The sequence below is a fragment of the Myotis daubentonii genome, chromosome 4, assembly GCF_963259705.1.
Source record: "Myotis daubentonii chromosome 4, mMyoDau2.1, whole genome shotgun sequence".
Classification (NCBI taxonomy): Eukaryota; Metazoa; Chordata; class Mammalia; order Chiroptera; family Vespertilionidae; genus Myotis; species Myotis daubentonii.
Window position 1 is genome coordinate 16500657 of NC_081843.1, and position 17603 is coordinate 16518259.

General features: G+C 59.4%; 1 protein-coding gene across 3 annotated transcripts in view; it reads left to right on the forward strand.

Moving 5' to 3' along the window:
• Positions 1–17603, forward strand: part of GLIS2 (GLIS family zinc finger 2) — a 21413-nt gene continuing 3810 nt past the window's right edge. The window contains exons 1-6 of one of the 3 annotated variants that reach the window (XM_059692979.1): positions 21–422; positions 15393–15615; positions 16468–16640; positions 16992–17168; positions 17250–17383; positions 17465–17586. In XM_059692979.1, the coding sequence (XP_059548962.1) occupies positions 15444–15615; positions 16468–16640; positions 16992–17168; positions 17250–17383; positions 17465–17586 (778 nt within the window). In that variant the 5' untranslated portion in view covers positions 21–422; positions 15393–15443. Of the gene's footprint in view, positions 423–15392; positions 15616–16467; positions 16641–16991; positions 17384–17464; positions 17587–17603 lie in introns of all 3 variants that reach the window. The other 2 variants (XM_059692980.1, XM_059692978.1) reach the window with 2 other exon arrangements.

Consider the following 17603-nt stretch of genomic DNA (forward strand, 5'->3'; position numbering starts at 1 on the left):
CCCGACGCGCACTCCCCGCCTGGCAGCTGGCGCCCCGGGCCTGGGGCCGCGGCGGCGAGAGGGGTTTGCTGGGAGGGCTGGAGGGAAGCAGCGGGGGAGGGCGGAGGGAGGGCGGCTGCCCCCCGCGCCCCTCCTCCTCCCCTCCTCCGCAGCCCGCCGGGCCCTCCTCCCGCCGCCTCCCTCCGCCCTCCTCCCTCCCTCCGCAAGACATCCCGGCCCGGCCCGGCCGCCGCGGCCACCTTCCCCGCCGGAGCTGCAGATGTGGCGGAGCGGCCGGGTGCCGGGCGGCCGTGCCAGGGGAGCCCGCGCCGGGTGAGCCTCGCGTCCCGGCCCCCGCCCGCTCCGGCCCCTCCCCCGCTCACTCCCCGCCGCCCCCCGACCGCCGGAGCCCGCAGCCGGGAGCCTCCCGCCCCGCCGCCGAGGTAGGAAGCCCCCTGGCGTCGCATCGTGGGGACGGGGACCGGGCGGGGGTCCGGCTTGTCGTGCGGGGGCTGCAGGGCGAGAGGGTCGCCTCCCCCTGCCGCGTCCGCGCCTCGCCCCGGGCCATTGTGAGCCCTCGCCGGGGCCCCTGCGCTCGCTCCCTCGCTCGCTGGCTTGCGCGCTCCCTCTCTCGCCGGCTCCCCGACTCCGTCCTTTGGTCTCTCTGTCTTTCTCCTCCCTCTGCCCTCCGTCCGTCCGTCGGTCCTGCGGCCGGGCCGAGCCGGGGCCGGGTCCAGACCCGGGGCAGGAGCAAACTTCGGCGGGGAAGTTGGGCGGCCGCAGGGGGGGCGCGCTGCGGTGGGAGCCCCCCTCCCCTCCGGCCTGGGCAAGAAGTTGTCTGGGGCTGCTGGGCAGCCTCCTCTTTTCACGGCTGCGTCGGGGCTGTTTCTGAAACTGGGTTTGGAAGGTGTCTCTTCCCTGTCCCCGAAAGTCTCTGACCCTGGTTAGACCCGACCCTTCCTTGGGCAGGGGAGGGAGGCGCCCCTGAGGCTCAGGACAGGGTGCTGCCGCGTTTGGACCAGGAGCTAGAGTCCCGTCCAGCACTTGTGCCAACCCCTGCTGTCTCCGTGCAAGCAGAGGGCCTGGCAGAGTGGGGAGGGCAGGGGTCCCTAACCCTCCTGAGGAAAGGTCTGGAGGGGGTGAGGCAGGTGCATCTGGAGAGAGGGAAATGCCTGTGCCCTGCTTCCCCCTGTCCCCCTGGGATGGGGCTGGAATCCAGGCTGGCACCTGGAGGCCTTGGCACACTGCCCTGCCCAGCCGGGTACTCAGGCCACAGCAGGGCAGCATGCCGCCTGTCGCTTGTCCAGGAGGGCCTGCCTGGCCTGTCTCCCCCCCCTCCTCCCCCCAGGTCCACTATGGTTGCAGCCCTGCCCAGGGGCCTGGGAAGCGGGAAGGGATCCTGGGAGGAGCCCTGGGCCCCCAGCCATCTCAGCCCAGGATCTTGGCTCTGAAGGGAATGTTTGACACTGAAGGGGCAGCCAGGCCAGCCCTGGATCTGGACCTGGACCTGGCCACGGCTTGGGCTGCTGTGATTCTTGGTCTGGACCAGGGACAGGACTGTAGCTGTGGTCGTGGGAGACAGCCATCCCAAGGGTCCTACTTGCCTGGGGAGAAGGTGGGGCTTAACAGACAGCTAGGGAAGACGCTCTGCTCCCCAGTGTTCCCTCCAGGGCTTTCTCAGCCCCCAGACTCAGGGAAGAGGAAACGGGCTCCCTCAGTCTGCCCACCCACCCATCCCTCCCCCAACCCACCAGTGCCACAGTGCCACAGCTGTTCCAGCCCAGCCCATACATCCCTCCCCATGACCTCCGCGCCTTCCCCCTCTCTGCTCCTCCTTCTCCCCTCTGGGCCACAGCTGGGCCTCCCAGCTGGTCTTGGCCTGTATTGGGGGAGGGGCTGCACCTGGGGGCCCCTTCCAGGACACCCCTTTCTGAGCTTCAGCCCAGCTCATTTCACAGCCCACTCCCCGCTCAGCGTGGCACTGTTTGTAGCCCACCAAGCAGGAGGCAGTGGCCAGGGATTTGGGCCACCATTTATGGGGGTTGAGGACCTCTTGGAAGCAGTCCTGTTTTCCTCAGCGCCTTGTCCTCCCCCTTCTTTCCGGAGCTGCCATTAGTGCTGACCCCCTGACCCCCCCCCATGCCTGCCCACCATTCCGTCTGTGACCTTTAACCTTTGGTGTTAAATCCCTCCAGCTGGGGCTCTTCGCCCTCTGAGTGACCCTGGCACAGGCCCCCTGGGGGGCCTCTCCCTGCTCCTGGCTCTCTACACAGGGACACCTGCCAGTTCCTCCCTCACTGCTGGGGAGGGGGAACACCAGGAAGCCAGACAGTGAGTCACCCCACTTCTAGGCACCACTGCTTTGGGGGTTAGTGACTTTGGGGGATACGCCGGAGCTGGGCCACAGCCTGGAGGGTGAGTGGGAAAAGCCCCCACCTAGAAGTCTGACATCCTGGAATTTAGTCCTGGCTGGGCCACCAACTCCCAGGGGTGTTTGAGCCCTGCTCCTCCCCTTTCTGGGTCTCAGTTTCCTCATCTGTCAAACCAAGGGTCAGACAAGGTGAGCTTCCTGAGCTCCAGAGTCCATGAGAAGACGTGGGGGGCGGAGGCATGTTGAGAGAGGGGTAAGGCCAACAAAAGCCAACTCTCAATTGTCCGTGGGTGGAGCCAGTATGAATAACTGGATGCCACAGACATCCAAAAACCTCATTTTAAACAATCGTGTGAACCACGTTCCCCCCAAAGCTTTTGTTGTTTCTAAAAGCCCAGCTGCGAATGGGTAGCCACAGCCATGTCTCCTCCTGCCTGGGCTCCCCTGGCTGCCTCACTGGGAGTGCCCGTGGAGGGTGACAGGCTGAAATGATTCGAAGGAGACAGAGCTCTCCAGGGCCCCTCCTAGGGCTTGTTGGGGGGGGGGGGGCTAGACCCCTCTCAGCCCCACCTTGGGGCCCCCACTTTTCTCTGCCTTCCTTCCCTGGCCTGGCCTTGGCCCTGGGCAGTGGGAGTGTCTCCTGCCACCTAATCCTCCCAGGGTCTGAGCTGTGGTATAGAAGGAAGAATGTGTTTTCCTGATATTTTCCCATGTGGGTTTTCCATCCAATTTCCCACTTCGGCAAGGGGGCGGGTACGGGTGCTGGGCAGAGTTTGGGGCAATCCCAGGATGGGGGGGGGGGGGAAGCTGTGGCTGGGTGACCAGATGTGGGGAGTGGGGCCTGCAGTTGAGCTCCTTGGAAGGTGTTTGGGGTGGGCCCCTGATGCTGGGCAGGGGGGAGGGGCTGGACAGGGCAGGAAAGACTCCTGCTCCTACCTCTTCCCTCCAGTGGGGTGTGCTTCCCAGGTTCCTGGGGCCCAGGGGGGGCCAGCGGAAGAGGCTTCTTACCCAAGTGGGAAATTCGGGGTGTAGTGGAGAGGCCTGAGCCAGGTGGAATGGGAGGATGAAGAGTGAGGTTGCCTTTTCTGAAGCTGAGAGAATCCTTCCTCTATTCAGGGCTATTTTGTCATTGTGCATTTCACACAGATGACTAAGGTCAGAGGGGTGAGCCCTGGAAGGTACTGAGGGATCCTCCCTTCACCCAGACAAGGGCCCTTCTCAGAGGTGGGGAACACCGCTAGCTGGTGAGGGGCTCTTTGAGGCCAGCCAGAAAGATGTGGATCCCCCACCCCCTCCAGGGTCTGTGAAAGGGCCCTAGAGAGAGGCTGAGGCCCAGACACGTGTCTGAAGGTTCACCTCTCTGAGAATGCCAGCACATCCAACCTTGCCCCAGCCCTGAGTGTGGGCGACCACAGCTCCTTCAAGGCCCTGGGGACACATCTGCCCAGGATTTCGCAGGTGGATGCCTCAGCTCACACCTGGAGAATTCTAAATCAGGTGTGGCTAGGCAGGGCTCCCATGGTCAACCAGGACCTCTAGTGCTTTGCTGATAGCCAGGGTTGGGGCAGCTGCTTTGATGCTAGGACAAAGAAGGACTTGCTGGGGGAGTGGGGGTCTTTTTGAGGGGCACAGCTTGGAGTAGACCCCGTTTTCTCTCCTGGCTCCCACGTAACCCCGTAAACCTCTGCTGTCTCTGCAACTAACAAAAATGCCATCTTAGGTCCCCAGGGAGTGGGTGGGGGAGAAGTGGGTCAGGGATAAAGCAGCATGGGTGGATCCCCTGGTAACAACTCCCTGAAAAAAATCAACAGTGCCTTCCAATGGCCCCATGCACTTTGCAGGCACTGACATCTTCACCTTGTGAGAGCGTTCCATTGATCCCTATTAGAAAAATGAGGAAACTGAAGCTCAGGATGGAAAAGGGCCCGCGGGCATCAGGGGGGTCCAAGTTCCTGGGGGTCCGCCATGGCTGCAGTGGTGGTGTCTGATGGCCAGTTTCCCAGCCTGGAGTGAAAAGGGACCCTGCTCCTGAGGGGAGCCCGAATCGGCCCCAGCAGCTGTGCACACTGGGCCCCAAGCATCTATCCTTTCCCTGCGCTGATCCTCCTGGCCTCTACTCCAGACCTGTCCATAGAAGACGTGAGGCCTGGCCCAGATCTGCTAGGGTCCCTGGCCCTTTTTTCTCTTCTAGCTCGGGTACTCCTCCAGGGGAGCTCTGGGAGCTTCCACACAGCTGGTCCCCAGGGAGCCCCAGTTGTCTGACCATCCTGACTGGGATGTTTCTACAAACTTCCTCATGCTGGGCATAGGACAGGCCCTGGCTCTGGGCATCTTGATGGGGGGAGCACTGGCCTTCCATGCCCCCTCCAAGGTGGGATGGAGGGTTCTGGTTAACTGGTGGCCAGGCTGGGAGGAGCCTGGGAGCACAGAGCTGGGAAGTATAATGCGGGGGGGGGGGGGGGGTTCCCTGTCTGTTCCAGATGCCATCTCTCTGGTGGGAGATGGTAAGGGAATGAGAAGCTTCCAGGCCGTAACTGGGGGTTGGCTCGGATCTCCTCAGCCCTTTGACTTCACTGCCTAAGAAGTCACCTGACATTTGACTTATGTGTGCACATGTACCACTGCCTTGGCAGATGGCTGCCTGGGGAGGGCACTCAGGCCAGCCTCTGGCCCCCTCTTCCAGTCATGGCCAACGGCGGTGGGGAGCCTGCAGAAGCCCCTGGAGATTGCTGAGCTGCTTGAGTCAGCCCTGGGTGCCTCAGGGAAAACAGTTCTGCCGCTGACAGAGGGTGGCCACCATTTGCACAGTGTGCTCACAGGCCAGCGCCCCACTGGGACCCTGGGAGTAAGGAGGCTGCCTGTGGGCACCGGTGGGGGGAAATAGGCTCAGAGATTTGAGGGCTTTGCCTGGGGTCCCTTAGGGAGGGACAGAGAGAAGGGACTGGAGCCTAGGGCTCTCTGGCCCTGGCCTCTGAAATGTCAATTCAGCCTGGGAATCCCCCCAGCTCCACTCCTGCCCTCCTATCCACTGCATGGGCTTGACATGGGGCACAGCTGTGTCTGGATCAAGCCTCCCTCCCTTATTCCCATATCCACCTGCGTCTTGCTGGGAAGTCCCAGCCTGCCTGAGCCGTTTCTCTTCTGGTCCACTTCCTCCTGCATCCAGAACCCCCCCAACCCACCACCACCCTTCCAGGCTGACTAACCCCAGCTGCGATGTCCTCCTCCCCCCAGGTTATGGAGCCCTCCATTGTTCTGCCTGTTTTAAAGTACCCCCACCCCAGTACTGCTGGCTGTCTGCCTACCAGCCCCACCCTCTTCCAGGCCGAGCCCCCGGCACCACCTCAGAACACCGAGTGGTCACCCTGCATGGTCTTATGGACCCTGGGCCCCAAGGGCCTGAAGTAGGCCAGGCCTGGCATGTTTCCTGTTGGGCTTGGAGGCTGCCCCCTGGCTTCTGGACTTGCTTTGCTGCCTGGAGTGGACAAGCAGGGGAGGGTGGGGCGGCTGGTAAGAAGGGCATGGGGTGGAGCCAGGGTTTGTGGTAGAGCCCCCGCTGGGCCTGGTCTTGTCCAGCTGTTCTGGGGTAGGCCCCCAGCCGCTGCTGGGTGGGAGTGGCAGGAGATGAAGCTGGGGAAACTGGGTCCTTCTGGTCATCCCAACTGACCAGGGCGATTCTGGCTGCCCCACCCTCGCCCTGCTCCAGGGGAGGAGGAAGAATCGGTGTCCAGGCCCTGCCTCTCACCTTGACCTTGGGCAGGCTACTTCCTTCTTTGGGCTGTAAGCCCTTCCATACCTGCCCACCTCACCTGGCTGGTGGCACCACAGATTGAGTCATTCACGCGGCAAACATGTACTGAAGACCAAGTATCAGGGAAAGTGAAGGACAATTGCTGTTAGGAGCATGGTCAGGATGCTTGAGCTCCAGTCCTAGGCCAGCTCCTCTTTTCTTGGATGGGGAAACCGAGGCCCAGAGCCTGGCCCACACCACACTGGGCAGGCCTGGTTTCTGGCTCTGAGCCCCAGCACTTTGCATCAATGCCCAGTTCACGCTGGTGGATGGAGTGGGCTGTGGGGGGCTGTGAAAGAGGGGGCAGTGGTCTGCTCCTTGAGGCCTGCTTTTCAGCACCCCTAGAAGGCTCAGAGCTGCCTGGGGCCCCAGAGACGTCCCTGCCCGCCCTAAGCCTCCCTTCTTGGAAAGAGGCTCTGAATGCCAGGTGCAGGGGAGGTGAGTACTTGCGGCTGAAGGTTGGGGGCAATGACTATGACACCATGTGCAGGGCTGGGCACTGAGGGCATGCTCCAGCGCTGGTGACACTGTGGCATTAGTGAGGACCTGGACCCAGGGTGAGTGTCACATGCAGTACAGGGCCATGGCGGGGCCAGGGATGCTGCCCTGGAGTGTGGGACAGAGCCAGGGCCTCTGCTCCGCTCTCAGGCACCTGGAAGAACAGCTCATGTACAGCTGCCAGAGGCTGCATCAGGGAAGACTTGCTGAAGTAGGGGGTCGAAAGGGAGTGGCAGCTGGAGGAGATTATAGGGACAGGGGGTTGTAAAACAGGAGCTGCCACTTAAGAGATGGGCCCCAAGCTCATGGAGGCAGGGAATCTTGAGAAAGGAGGTCCTGCAGGGGGGAGTCTGGGGACAAGAGATCCTGGGCTGGAAAGGATGATGGCACTTTCTGTGCAGGATACTCCGTGGCTCCTCAGTGCCCCCAGGGCCTGGCCTAGCCCCCCCCCCCCCCCCCGCCTCCTCCTCCTCTGCTGAATGAGAGACAGCTTCCTTGTGGGCGAGTTGAGGCCACACTCCTGGCCTCTGCAGCATTGGACCTAGAGTGTGGGCTTCGGACCTGGAGGTGAATCCCAACCGTGCCCCTTACAGCTCTGTGACCTTGGCAGGCGGCTGAACTGCCCTGAGCCGCCGTGTGTCCTCACCTGGAAGATGGGGAGAGTAGCACCTAATGGGCAGGGTGGTGAGGGTGAATGGAGATGGTGAGGGGAGGCATGCCGGCCATTGTAGCCTGCAGAACTTGTTAGGACCCAAGGCTCCCTCTTGCTTTACCCCATGTCCACGTGGCCAACTTGGATCCCCCCCCCGCCCCCCCCACACACACTTGGCAGGAGCAACTCACCCCTAATACTGTTTTTCTGTTGCCAGCGGTTCCCCCACTGAAGTCTGGATGCCCTTCATTCTCCGGAACGGAGTGGAGGGCCTGGTATTGGAATGCATAACTGAGTGAGGGGGTAAATGAGCTGGGAGGGAAAGGCCAAAGTCCGGAGCCTGTCCTGCCCACCTCCCCTCCTGCTGGGACTTGGCAGGTGCTATTCAGTGGGCCTGGTGCCCATCCTTTGGTGATGGGAGGGGTGGGCCACAGGCCTCATCCCTGCTCACTACCATAGCCTAAGACTCTGACACTGGTTACCTGCCATGTCCTGCGTGTCTCCTGTATGTGCACAGGTGTAACACATGCACGTACCTGTATGTCGCGGGGTGTTGTGGGTGCCCGTCCATGTCCTGTGGGACACTGACCAACACCTTTGCTGGCCCCAGAGAGCTCTGGAGGAGTGCCCTGCTGCCCACTGAGAACGGCGGTTCTGACTGGCAGGGCCCGGGGTCCAGTGTCTAGGCCTTGCTGGGTGTGTGTCCTGTCTGGCTCCCCAGTGCTGGCCCCTCCCAGGGATTTGGGCAGCCTGGGCCCAGCCCTTCCCTCCCAGCCTGCTGACCAGTGGGTGTGTGGGCGGGCTGGTGTGGGGGCTGCTTGGCGGGCTCGCCTCTGGCTGAGGCCCAGGTGCAGGCAGTGCTCATAGCCCCACATACCACCTCCCCCCCAAGCTGGGCAGACAGGAAAATACCAGACATAGTTGTGCAAAGGTGGCTGCAGGCAGGCGGGCGGCAGGGGCGGGGGCTGCACTAGGGCGCCTAGAGCCACCAGGTCTGAGGGAGACCTCTGTGCCGGGCTGGACCCTGCAGCTGGATGGGCACACACATCTGTGTGTGTGTTCATCTGCTGGTTAGGGCCCATGTGTGAGCTGTTGCCCCCAGCCGGTGTCACCCTGCTGATGTTGGAGAAGGAAGTACACCTGGGGAGCACAAGTGTTGGGGGCGCCAGCTGCATGCCTTCCAGCTCCAGTGCTGCCTGAACTATCGGGGTGACTTTGGCAGGCCAAGTTACTGCATGGGGCACTCCAGCCTGGGGCCAGGAACAAGAATCCTCAGGGCTACCAGTTGCTGGCACCTCCTGTGTGCCAGGCACCCAGCCAGGCAAGTCCTGCAGGGTGCCCCGACTGTGCCTGTGATTGTGGTACCTGTGACGGTGGAGGGAACCAAGGCTGGGAGGGGGCTACAGGGAGCCGTCTGAGGCCCCACAGCCAGGGGTGGAGGCATAGAGGACTGGAACCGGTAGCCTGGCCCTGGGTAGCACTGTCTGAACATGCCTGCGCAGGTGCTGCCCAGCGGGGCCTTTTCCGAGGCCCCCATAGCGCAGAGCAGAGCGCTTAGCCTTGGCTGGTTCACCTGGGGGTGCTCGCAGAGGATGGGGAACGCCCAGGGTCCTGGCTGAGCACCCCTGTGGTGATGGGGGAGGGGCCTGTCTTGGGAGCAGGAGGTTCCCAGGGAAGTCAAACCCCATGCTCTTCCAGGAAATGCTGCCTGCCCTGGCCCCTCTCCTGGGACCTGCTGGGCAGAGGCCTCAGGATAAGCCCCTCCCCTTCATCCTGGGAGGAGGCCTGCTCCTTCCAGGGCCGCTCAGAACCTCTCCAGGGCCTCCCAGTGTTCTTTCTTTGAAGCAGTCAGTCTCTGGAAGTGACCACGGTCTGCTGTGGCCCTTCCACAGGACAGCAGAGGCCTGAGGCTCTCTGCGGGGCACACACTTGTTCAGTTACACCCTAGACCAGGGGTGGGCAAACTTTTTGACTTGAGGGCCACAATGGGTTCTTTTTTCTTTTTTTTAATATATTTTATTGATTTTTTTACAGAGAGGAAGGGAGAGGGATAGAGAGTTAGAAACATCGATGAGAGAGAAACACCGATCAGCTGCCTCCTGCACACTCCCTACTGGGGATGTGCCCACAACCAAGGTACATGCCCTTGACTGGAATCGAACCTGGGACCCTTGAGTCCGCAGACCGACGCTCTATCCACTGAGCCAAACTGGTTAGGGCACACGATGGGTTCTTAAACTGGACCGGAGGGCCGGAACAAAAGCATGGATGGAGTGTTTGTGTGAACTAATATAAATTCAAAGTAAACATCATTACATAAAAGGGTACGGTCTTTTTTTTTTTTTTAGTTTTATTCATTTCAAACGGCAGGATCCGGATTCGGCCCGCGGTCCGTAGTTTGCCCACGGCTGCCCTAAACCGAAGCCCACATGCTCCCAGATGAGTGTGAGACTGCAGTGTCTGTGGGAACAGCGGGAGGGCCAGTCCTCTCCTCAGCTGCCCTCACAACTCTACTAGACTGGCCAGAGGCTGGAGAACTCAGCTATGGTGACAATTTATTCCATATCTGATTACGTACCTACTGTGCACCCAGTACTGTTCGAGGTGCTGAATGTCGCTTACCAATGGGAAACACTAAGTAATCATTGACTGTGCACCATTGCATTGGTTTCTCCCCAAAACCCAATGGGAGTGGGTTATTACTATTATTACCATCCCACTTGCCCTAAGTCACATGAGTAGGAAGTGGCAGAACCATGTTGGAGACCCAGGTGGTCTACCCCATGCTTAGAGCCTAGGTATGCTCTGCTGCCCAGTCAGGAAAGGGGGCCAGGAGAGGAGGAGGCCTGCCCCTGTCCCTAGCCCCTGCTGCTTGGCTGCCATGGAGGGTGGAACTCTTAGCCAGAGCAGGGTGGAGCTGCTGTGGTTCTCAGGAATGCAGGGTTGTGGGCCCTTTGCTTTGGCAGCATATCTGCCTGCAGCTCTCCAAGCTTCCCTGTGGCCACCCCCCAGCCGGCCTCTCCAGCGCCCACCCACTGCCTTCTGCCCCTCCTAGGCTCTGCACCTAGCTCAGGCAAACCCCTAGGCAGGGAGAGGGTGCCAAGCTGGAGCCTTTTTGCCTGCTTCTCCCCACATCCACTGGCACAGGAGGGAGAGGCTAATGGGGAACACAGTTTCTGGACTCACCTGGGCTTAAAGCCCAGCTCTGCCACAGACAAGCTGTGTGACCCTGGACAGATTATTTAATCTCCCTGAGCCTCTGTTTTTGCATCTGTGAAATGGGGACGAAAGAGCACCTGCCTGAACACATGCTAGCACGTTCCCCAACTATCAACAACTGGCTGTTGATACTGTTATCCTGTAATATTCACCCATGGCTTCCAGTCCTGGGCTTGCCACCCACTGTGTGACCTGAGGCAGTGCTCTCTCTCTCTGGGCCTCAGTTTCTCCATTTGTATGACCAGCATGTCGGCAGTGATGGTCCTAGTCACCAGACACAGGGCACCCATGGAGCACAAGGGAGGCCAGGGACTTGCTTCCTCTCTCCAGTCTGTATCAAGAAAGCCACATGGGCTTCCGAGAGTTGCATCTTGGAATTGTCCGTAAGTCCTAAGCTGGATGAGCCATGGCTGACCAAAGGGTAGTTTCAGGGCTACTCTGAGAATAAGGGGTGTTCCTCATGTTGACCTTGACAACACTGGTGGTCAGGGACCTGGTTCTACGCTACTGTGAGGAGAGCCCCCAACTTACCAAGGGCCCCACCCTCTCTCTGCTTCTGCCAAGGAGACCTTGAGTGCTTCTAGGTGGCTGTGCAGAGCCCCCTCCGCCTACACAGGCACTCCTCCCGGCTCAGGGCAGCCCACCGTCCTCCCCTGAGCAGGCAAGGAGGGGCTTTATCCAGAGCAGATTCCAACCTGCGCCTATTAGCCTGGTGACGTCGAGCCTCAGTTTCCCCATCTGTATGAGGGGAAATGACTACATCTACTCACAGTAGGGGTTTGCGAGGGTTCAGAGAATTCATGGACAAACAGTACATGAAGGGTAGGTATTTAATGGATGTTGATCCCCCATTCTGTATGCCATCCACCCTAGCCACAGGGCCTCAGTTTCCCCATGTAGTGCTCTGCCTGTGGAGGGGAGAAGTGTTGGGGGGACCTGCCAGGTAGGCCAGGGGTATGGGGCGGCGGGGGGGTCTTGGTGGGCCCAGCAGCTGAGGCCGGTTGCTGGGCCACAGGCAACACACAATAGCAGCCATTGTCTAGGCTCAGCCGGCTGGGAGGGTGCGGTGGGGCAGGGGGAGGGGCGGGCCCGAGGGCCAGCGTGGCCCACCCCCAGATGACCCCTGCCCGCCCCCACCACTTCGGTGGTCCCCACACAGCCCCACGCTCCCTCAGCTCCCTTCACTCTAATTAGTTCCTTTCGCAGCTGGAGTTGCTGTGCAGCACCCGGCAGGCAGCGTAACCACCTCTGCGTTGCCTCCCCACCCAGCATCCCGCCCACACAGAGCCCCACCACCCCGCACCAGCACCCGCAGAGCGGAGTCACATCATCAAGCCAGGTTCCCAGGGGACTCCGCGCTGCACCCACGGGGTGCCTGCTGAGTGCCCGCACGGGGTGTATTGCGGGCCCCACCACTGGTTAAGAAACTTGTCTGCACCCTCAGAACAAGACAGCTGCCCTTTTGAGCGTCTCCATCCTCCCACCTCCCTGGTTGCCCGGCATTAAATCGGGTGGTGGCTGGCTGGCCTCTGCGGGTTATCACAGCGCCAGCCCCAGGGTCTCCAGCCGGGTTGCCCCCTCAGCCTCCCGCGAGCATAGCCGGCTCTCACCCGCCCCCTTCACCCAGCCCAGGAACAAAGAGCAGAGCTGGAGCCCAGCACTGGCCGCTGGCTGGGGGATGGGGGATGGGGGTGAAAGAGGACACTGAGGTTGGCCAAGGAGTGGGGTCACCGGCATCTTCCCCTTGGAGTGGGGCCCCCATTGGGAGGGAAATTGGGGTGAGGCCAGCCTGGGGATGAGGTTGCTGGGACTGTGGGCTTTGGGGGCAGCACCTTCCTCCTTTTCCAGGAGTGGAGAGGCTGGGCTCTGGCTCCCATCAGAATGAAACCCAAGGGCCGTAGTGGGGGGCAGGGGTACCCCCTCCCACCTTGGGCCCCACCCTGGGGGACAGGTTCCTTTTGGGGCCCTCCCTGGTCCTGGATTGAGGCAGTATCTCCTTCAGGTCTTCAGAACAAGGTGACCCAGGGCTCAGGGCTCCTCCCTGGTCCCCTCTGGTCTGGGAGGAGGGCAGTGGGGCAAGTGCCAAAGGATGTTGCTTGGACAACGACGCCAATGAGAGTCAGTGTCACTTTGAATTCTCATCTCCAAACGATTCTGCCCTCATGGTCCCCTTCTCTGCAAGGTGGGGTTGGGGGTTGGGGGTGGGAAGTGGAGGCTTTGGGGAGGCCTGTGGCCCCAGGCCAGCCAAGGGCCAGGCCACCAGCCCTTCCTGGCTCCTGAATTCTTAATCAGCATAAATATTTACTTCCTTCCTCTCTTTCCAGGCTCCTAACACAGAGGAGCTTCAGGGAGGTTGGAAGGGGCCTGTGTCTAAAAATAAACAGGTGGAGGGACAGGCAGACACACAGACAAACTGACATGACTAGGGGGTGGGTTAGGCAGAGGGCAGCTCCTCCCCCATCCAGGAGAGTGGAGGGGGCCCATGGCTACTCATCACTGTCATTCACTCACCTGCCTGCCTGGATCTGGGGCTCCTGAAGGGCAGGGAGGCAGTCTGGTCCCAGCCCCCCTTGCATGGCTGGGAGCTCCTGGCCCATGCATGGCCTGGGGGGCAAATCCAAACGGATCTGCTGGCTCTTACCTGATGGAGTTTAACAGGAACAAGTCAAATCACAGACCTGGGCCCCATGGCCAAGTGCAGCCAACGGTGCTCTGATAATGCAATACCCTTCCCCCCACACACACACTAGGCTTAGAGACTCTAATATTAGCATGTGCTGGTGGGCCTTTGTATGTGTCCCCAGTAGCTGAGGGTCCTAAGTTCTCTGTGTGCTTGGAGGGTCTTAGCAAAAGTGGAGCTTGGCCTAGCCCTGGCCGGCGTTGCTAAATGCTTAGAGGGTCAGTCCGCTCACTGAAGGATCTTGGGTTCGATTCCCAGTCAAAGGCATCTAACTGGGTTGCAGGTCCGATTCCGAATGGGCCCATGTGGGAGGCAACCAATCGATGTGTCTCTCTCACATTAATGTTTCTCTCACTTTCCACTTCCCTCCCTTCCTTCCACTCTCTAAAAATCAAAGGGAACCCCTGGCTGGTTTGGCTCAGTGGATAGAGTGACGGCCCATTGGACTGAAGGGTCTCGGGTTCGATTCTGGTCAAGGGCACAGGCCCGGGGTTGCGGGCTCGATCCCCAATGGGGGGCATGCAGAAGGCAGCCGATCGGTGATTTTTTTCTCATCATTGATGTTTCTGTCTTTCCCTGCCCCTTTCTCTCCGAAATCAATAAAAATATATATTTTTAAAAATCAATGGGGAAAAAATATCCTTGGGTGAGGATTAACAACAACAAAAAAGTGGAGCTTGTCCTAGGAAACAGATGAGCCAGGGCTTGGGACTAGGTGAGGACTGTTTAAATTGCTGAGGGGCTTGACCTGGAGAAAACGAGTGGGGATGTGGGGGCTGTCCTCCCCTGTCCTGCTCCGTGGAGAGAGCACCACACAGCTCTGTAGGCAACACTGGCCCCCAGGAGACACACCAAACAAAACATGCACAGTCTCTTACCACATGGTGCTGATGGGATTATTCTGTTTTAAACTGTGAAAACCTTGCCCTGACCGGTTTGGCTCAGTGGATAGAGCGTCGGCCTGCGGACTCAAGGGTCCCGGGTTCGATTCCGGTCAGGGGCATGTATGTTGGTTGTGGGCACATCCCCAGTGGGGGGTGTGCAGGAGGCAGCTGATCGATGTTTCTCTCTCATCTGTGTTTCTCTCTCTTCCTCTCTGTAAAAAATCAATAAAATATATTCTTTTAAAAATTAAAAATATATAAATTGTGAAAACCTGGATTCAGTGGATGGCAGGGAGTATCTCAGTGTTGGCTTGTTTAGCAGATAGGTTTTCAGGGAGTAATCATCTCAGTTAACAAACGCAAGGAAACGCTGTGGCTGCTTCCCCGCATGCGAAAAGACTGCCTCTGTAAGAAGTTTTAATTTGGAATGAGGAGCTGACCTTGCTTTTGGGTCATTTTTATGTGAAGAAAATTACATCACTGAGACATTCTAAGAAAATGGTAAAAATTCCAGCATGAGAACTCGTAATAAAAGAATGTCATCACACACACACACAAAAATGATACATGCATATCTTTTAGTAACCACCAGACAGAGCTGGTCCACTTCCTTCCAACCCTGCCCCTGGCTGGCCTGGCTGGGCCACAGCCCCCAGCTGCCCCCTAGTGGCGGCCCAGAGCCCTCCGGCTCCCTGTGCCTATGGACACCTCTTCTGATCTCACCTGTGAGGCGATGCCACCTGTCTGCACCCCCATCCCTTGGGGCCAGGCTTTTCAGCCATCTCTCAGCTTTGTTCCCTTAGAGGTGACCACAGATCCCAGTCATCCCTCAGCAGTCAGTAGCTGAGGACCTCTCATGGCACCTTGGAGAACACCTATTGCTTCTCAGGCCTGGTTTTGGGTCTTTCGGCTCAAACCAGGCATGTGCTCCAGGTATGACTTGCCACTCAGTCAGAAATGACCGCTGGGACTTGGCTGGTTATTTCTTGGGAGATCTGACCTTGAATCTGGTAGCTCTACCACTTCCTAGCTCTGTGACCTGAGGCAGGGTCTCTAAAACTCGGTTTTATGGCAAAATGGACTCTTTGAGCTTTGCCTACCAGAAAAGACTTGTGGGAAGTGGACATGGAAGAACTGAGTAGATGGTTGGCTCTCTTCATGATACCTGCTGGCCAGGCCACTCAGAAGGTTTCCCTACCTGGGGAGACAGCCTTCACACACCTGCACACACACTGCCTCCCTCTCCTGTGGGCTTTAATGAATGTAGCCCAAGGAGGACTTGGGATCAGTGTCACAGCACAGCTCCTGTCCTCCCCTAGGTTCTTGCCTGAATACCAGCTTGCCACCTCCAACCCCAGCCCCCCACCACTATGCACTCCTTGGACGAGCCGCTTGACCTGAAGCTGAGCATCACCAAGCTCCGGGCGGCGAGAGAAAAGCGGGAGAGGACGCTGAGTGTGGTCCGGCACCGAGCTCTGCACAGGGAGCTTGGCCTGGTGGACGACAGCCCCACCCCATGCTCCCCGGGCTCCCCGCCCTCAGGTACTGCACCGGGTCAGGCCATGGTCTCTGGGCCCTGATGGAGCTGTGGCAATAGGAAGAATGTCCAAGGTGTGCCCACCAGGACGTAACTGCAGTCCCTCACAGCTTCTGGCTTAGAGTGCTCCCCACACTCTGGCCATTCATCCTCCCAGCAGTTTATCTCTGGAGGTCACATTGTCCCCAGGAGGAAGGACGTTACCTGCCCAGTTTATAAAGCTGGGACAGCAGAGTCCGGATTCAAGTTGAGGTCTCTGGGAGGAGTTGGAGGAGCTGAGAAGGGGAAGCAGAGGTTCTGTGTGGTAACAAAAGGCCCTGAGACCCAGCTCCTGGGTGGCCAGCAGTCAGTAGAGCTGGGGACCTGGCCCAGCAAGTGTTTCTTAGGCTGCTTCGGGCCCAGGCCTCCTGCTCTGCCTCTGGTGCTCCTGAGAACCACATCTACCCCTTCTGAGCTTGAAGGCTCTAGAAGTGACCTAGCCAAACCTCACGTTTTGGAGGGGAGCACTGAGGCGGACGGGGCCTGGGGCAAGTTAAAAAGGTCCCTATCTGCCAATGTGATGGGAAGCTCCTAGCTTCACGTTCCTGGTCAGCTGCTCACCCTATGTACCAGATCATTCTATCTGTAAAATGGATACTTCCCACTTTTCATGGCAACTGATGGCGGAGCTCTCATGATGGCCACGATCACATGTCAGTTATATAGGCTGTTGCTCAGATACCTGGGGTCCCAGGTGGCCGGGGGTGTGGCGTGCCTGGGGTTTGCTTCCAGGGTCATGGCTTCGGATTCAGAGGTGGGAGGGCCTAGCCCACCAGGACTCCTGACTCCAGCTCCCCTGAATTGTGCTTCTCTTTTAGGCTTCCTACTGAACCCCAAGTTCCCCGAGAAGGTGGAGGGACGCTTTTCAGCGGCCCCACTGGTAGACCTTAGCTTGTCACCATCATCAGGACTGGACTCCCCCAATGGCAGCAGCTCGCTGTCCCCCGAGCGCCAAGGCAACGGTGACCTGCCCACAGTCCCTACTGCCCCGGTAAGGAGAGGTGTGGGTTTTGAACTACATCACTCCAATCTGTCTGTCTGTTGTCACATGGCCTCTTTCCCTCTATGTGTGTCTCTATCCAAATCTCCTTCTTTCTCTTATAAGACCGGTCACTGGATTTAGGACCGCACCCCCCCCCCCCCCCCCCCACTGTCTAGACCACACTTCTAACTTGATCACATCTACAAAGATCTTATTTCAAATGAGGTCACACACGTACCGGGGGTTAGGACTAGGACATATTGTGGGGACAACTCAACTTGCTATAGGAGACAGAAGGGGTCTGGGCCTGCTGGCCCCACGGGGCACTGACCACCTCTGCCCCTCGCCCTCTCCTCCCAGGATTTCCAGCCGCTGCGCTACCTGGACAGTGTCCCCAGCTCCTTCCAGTTCTTCCTGCCTCTGGGCTCGGGGGGAGCCCTGCATCTGCCTGCTTCCTCCTTCCTCACCCCCCCGAAGGACAAGTGCCTCTCGCCAGAGCTACCCCTGCCCAAGCAGCTCGTTTGTCGTTGGGCCAAGGTGAGTGTGGGCCAGGAAGAGTGGGACAGGGCCTGGGGCAGGTGGCCTCACATGGGCTCAGAACCCTCCCTGGCCCCGCAGTGTAACCAGCTCTTCGAGCTCCTGCAAGATTTGGTGGATCATGTTAATGATTACCATGTCAAGCCAGAGAAGGATGCGGGGTACTGCTGCCACTGGGAAGGCTGCGCCCGTCACGGTCGAGGCTTCAATGCCAGGTGAGGAAGGGCGAGAGCCGGCAGGAGGGAGGGGGCACAGGTGTCCACTGAGCTGAGCTGTGCTCTATGCCCTCCCTGGAGCAGGTACAAGATGCTCATCCACATCCGCACGCACACCAATGAGAAGCCGCACCGCTGCCCCACCTGTAGCAAGAGCTTCTCCCGCCTGGAGAACCTGAAAATCCACAACCGGTCACATACAGGTGAGGGGGTGCTGGAG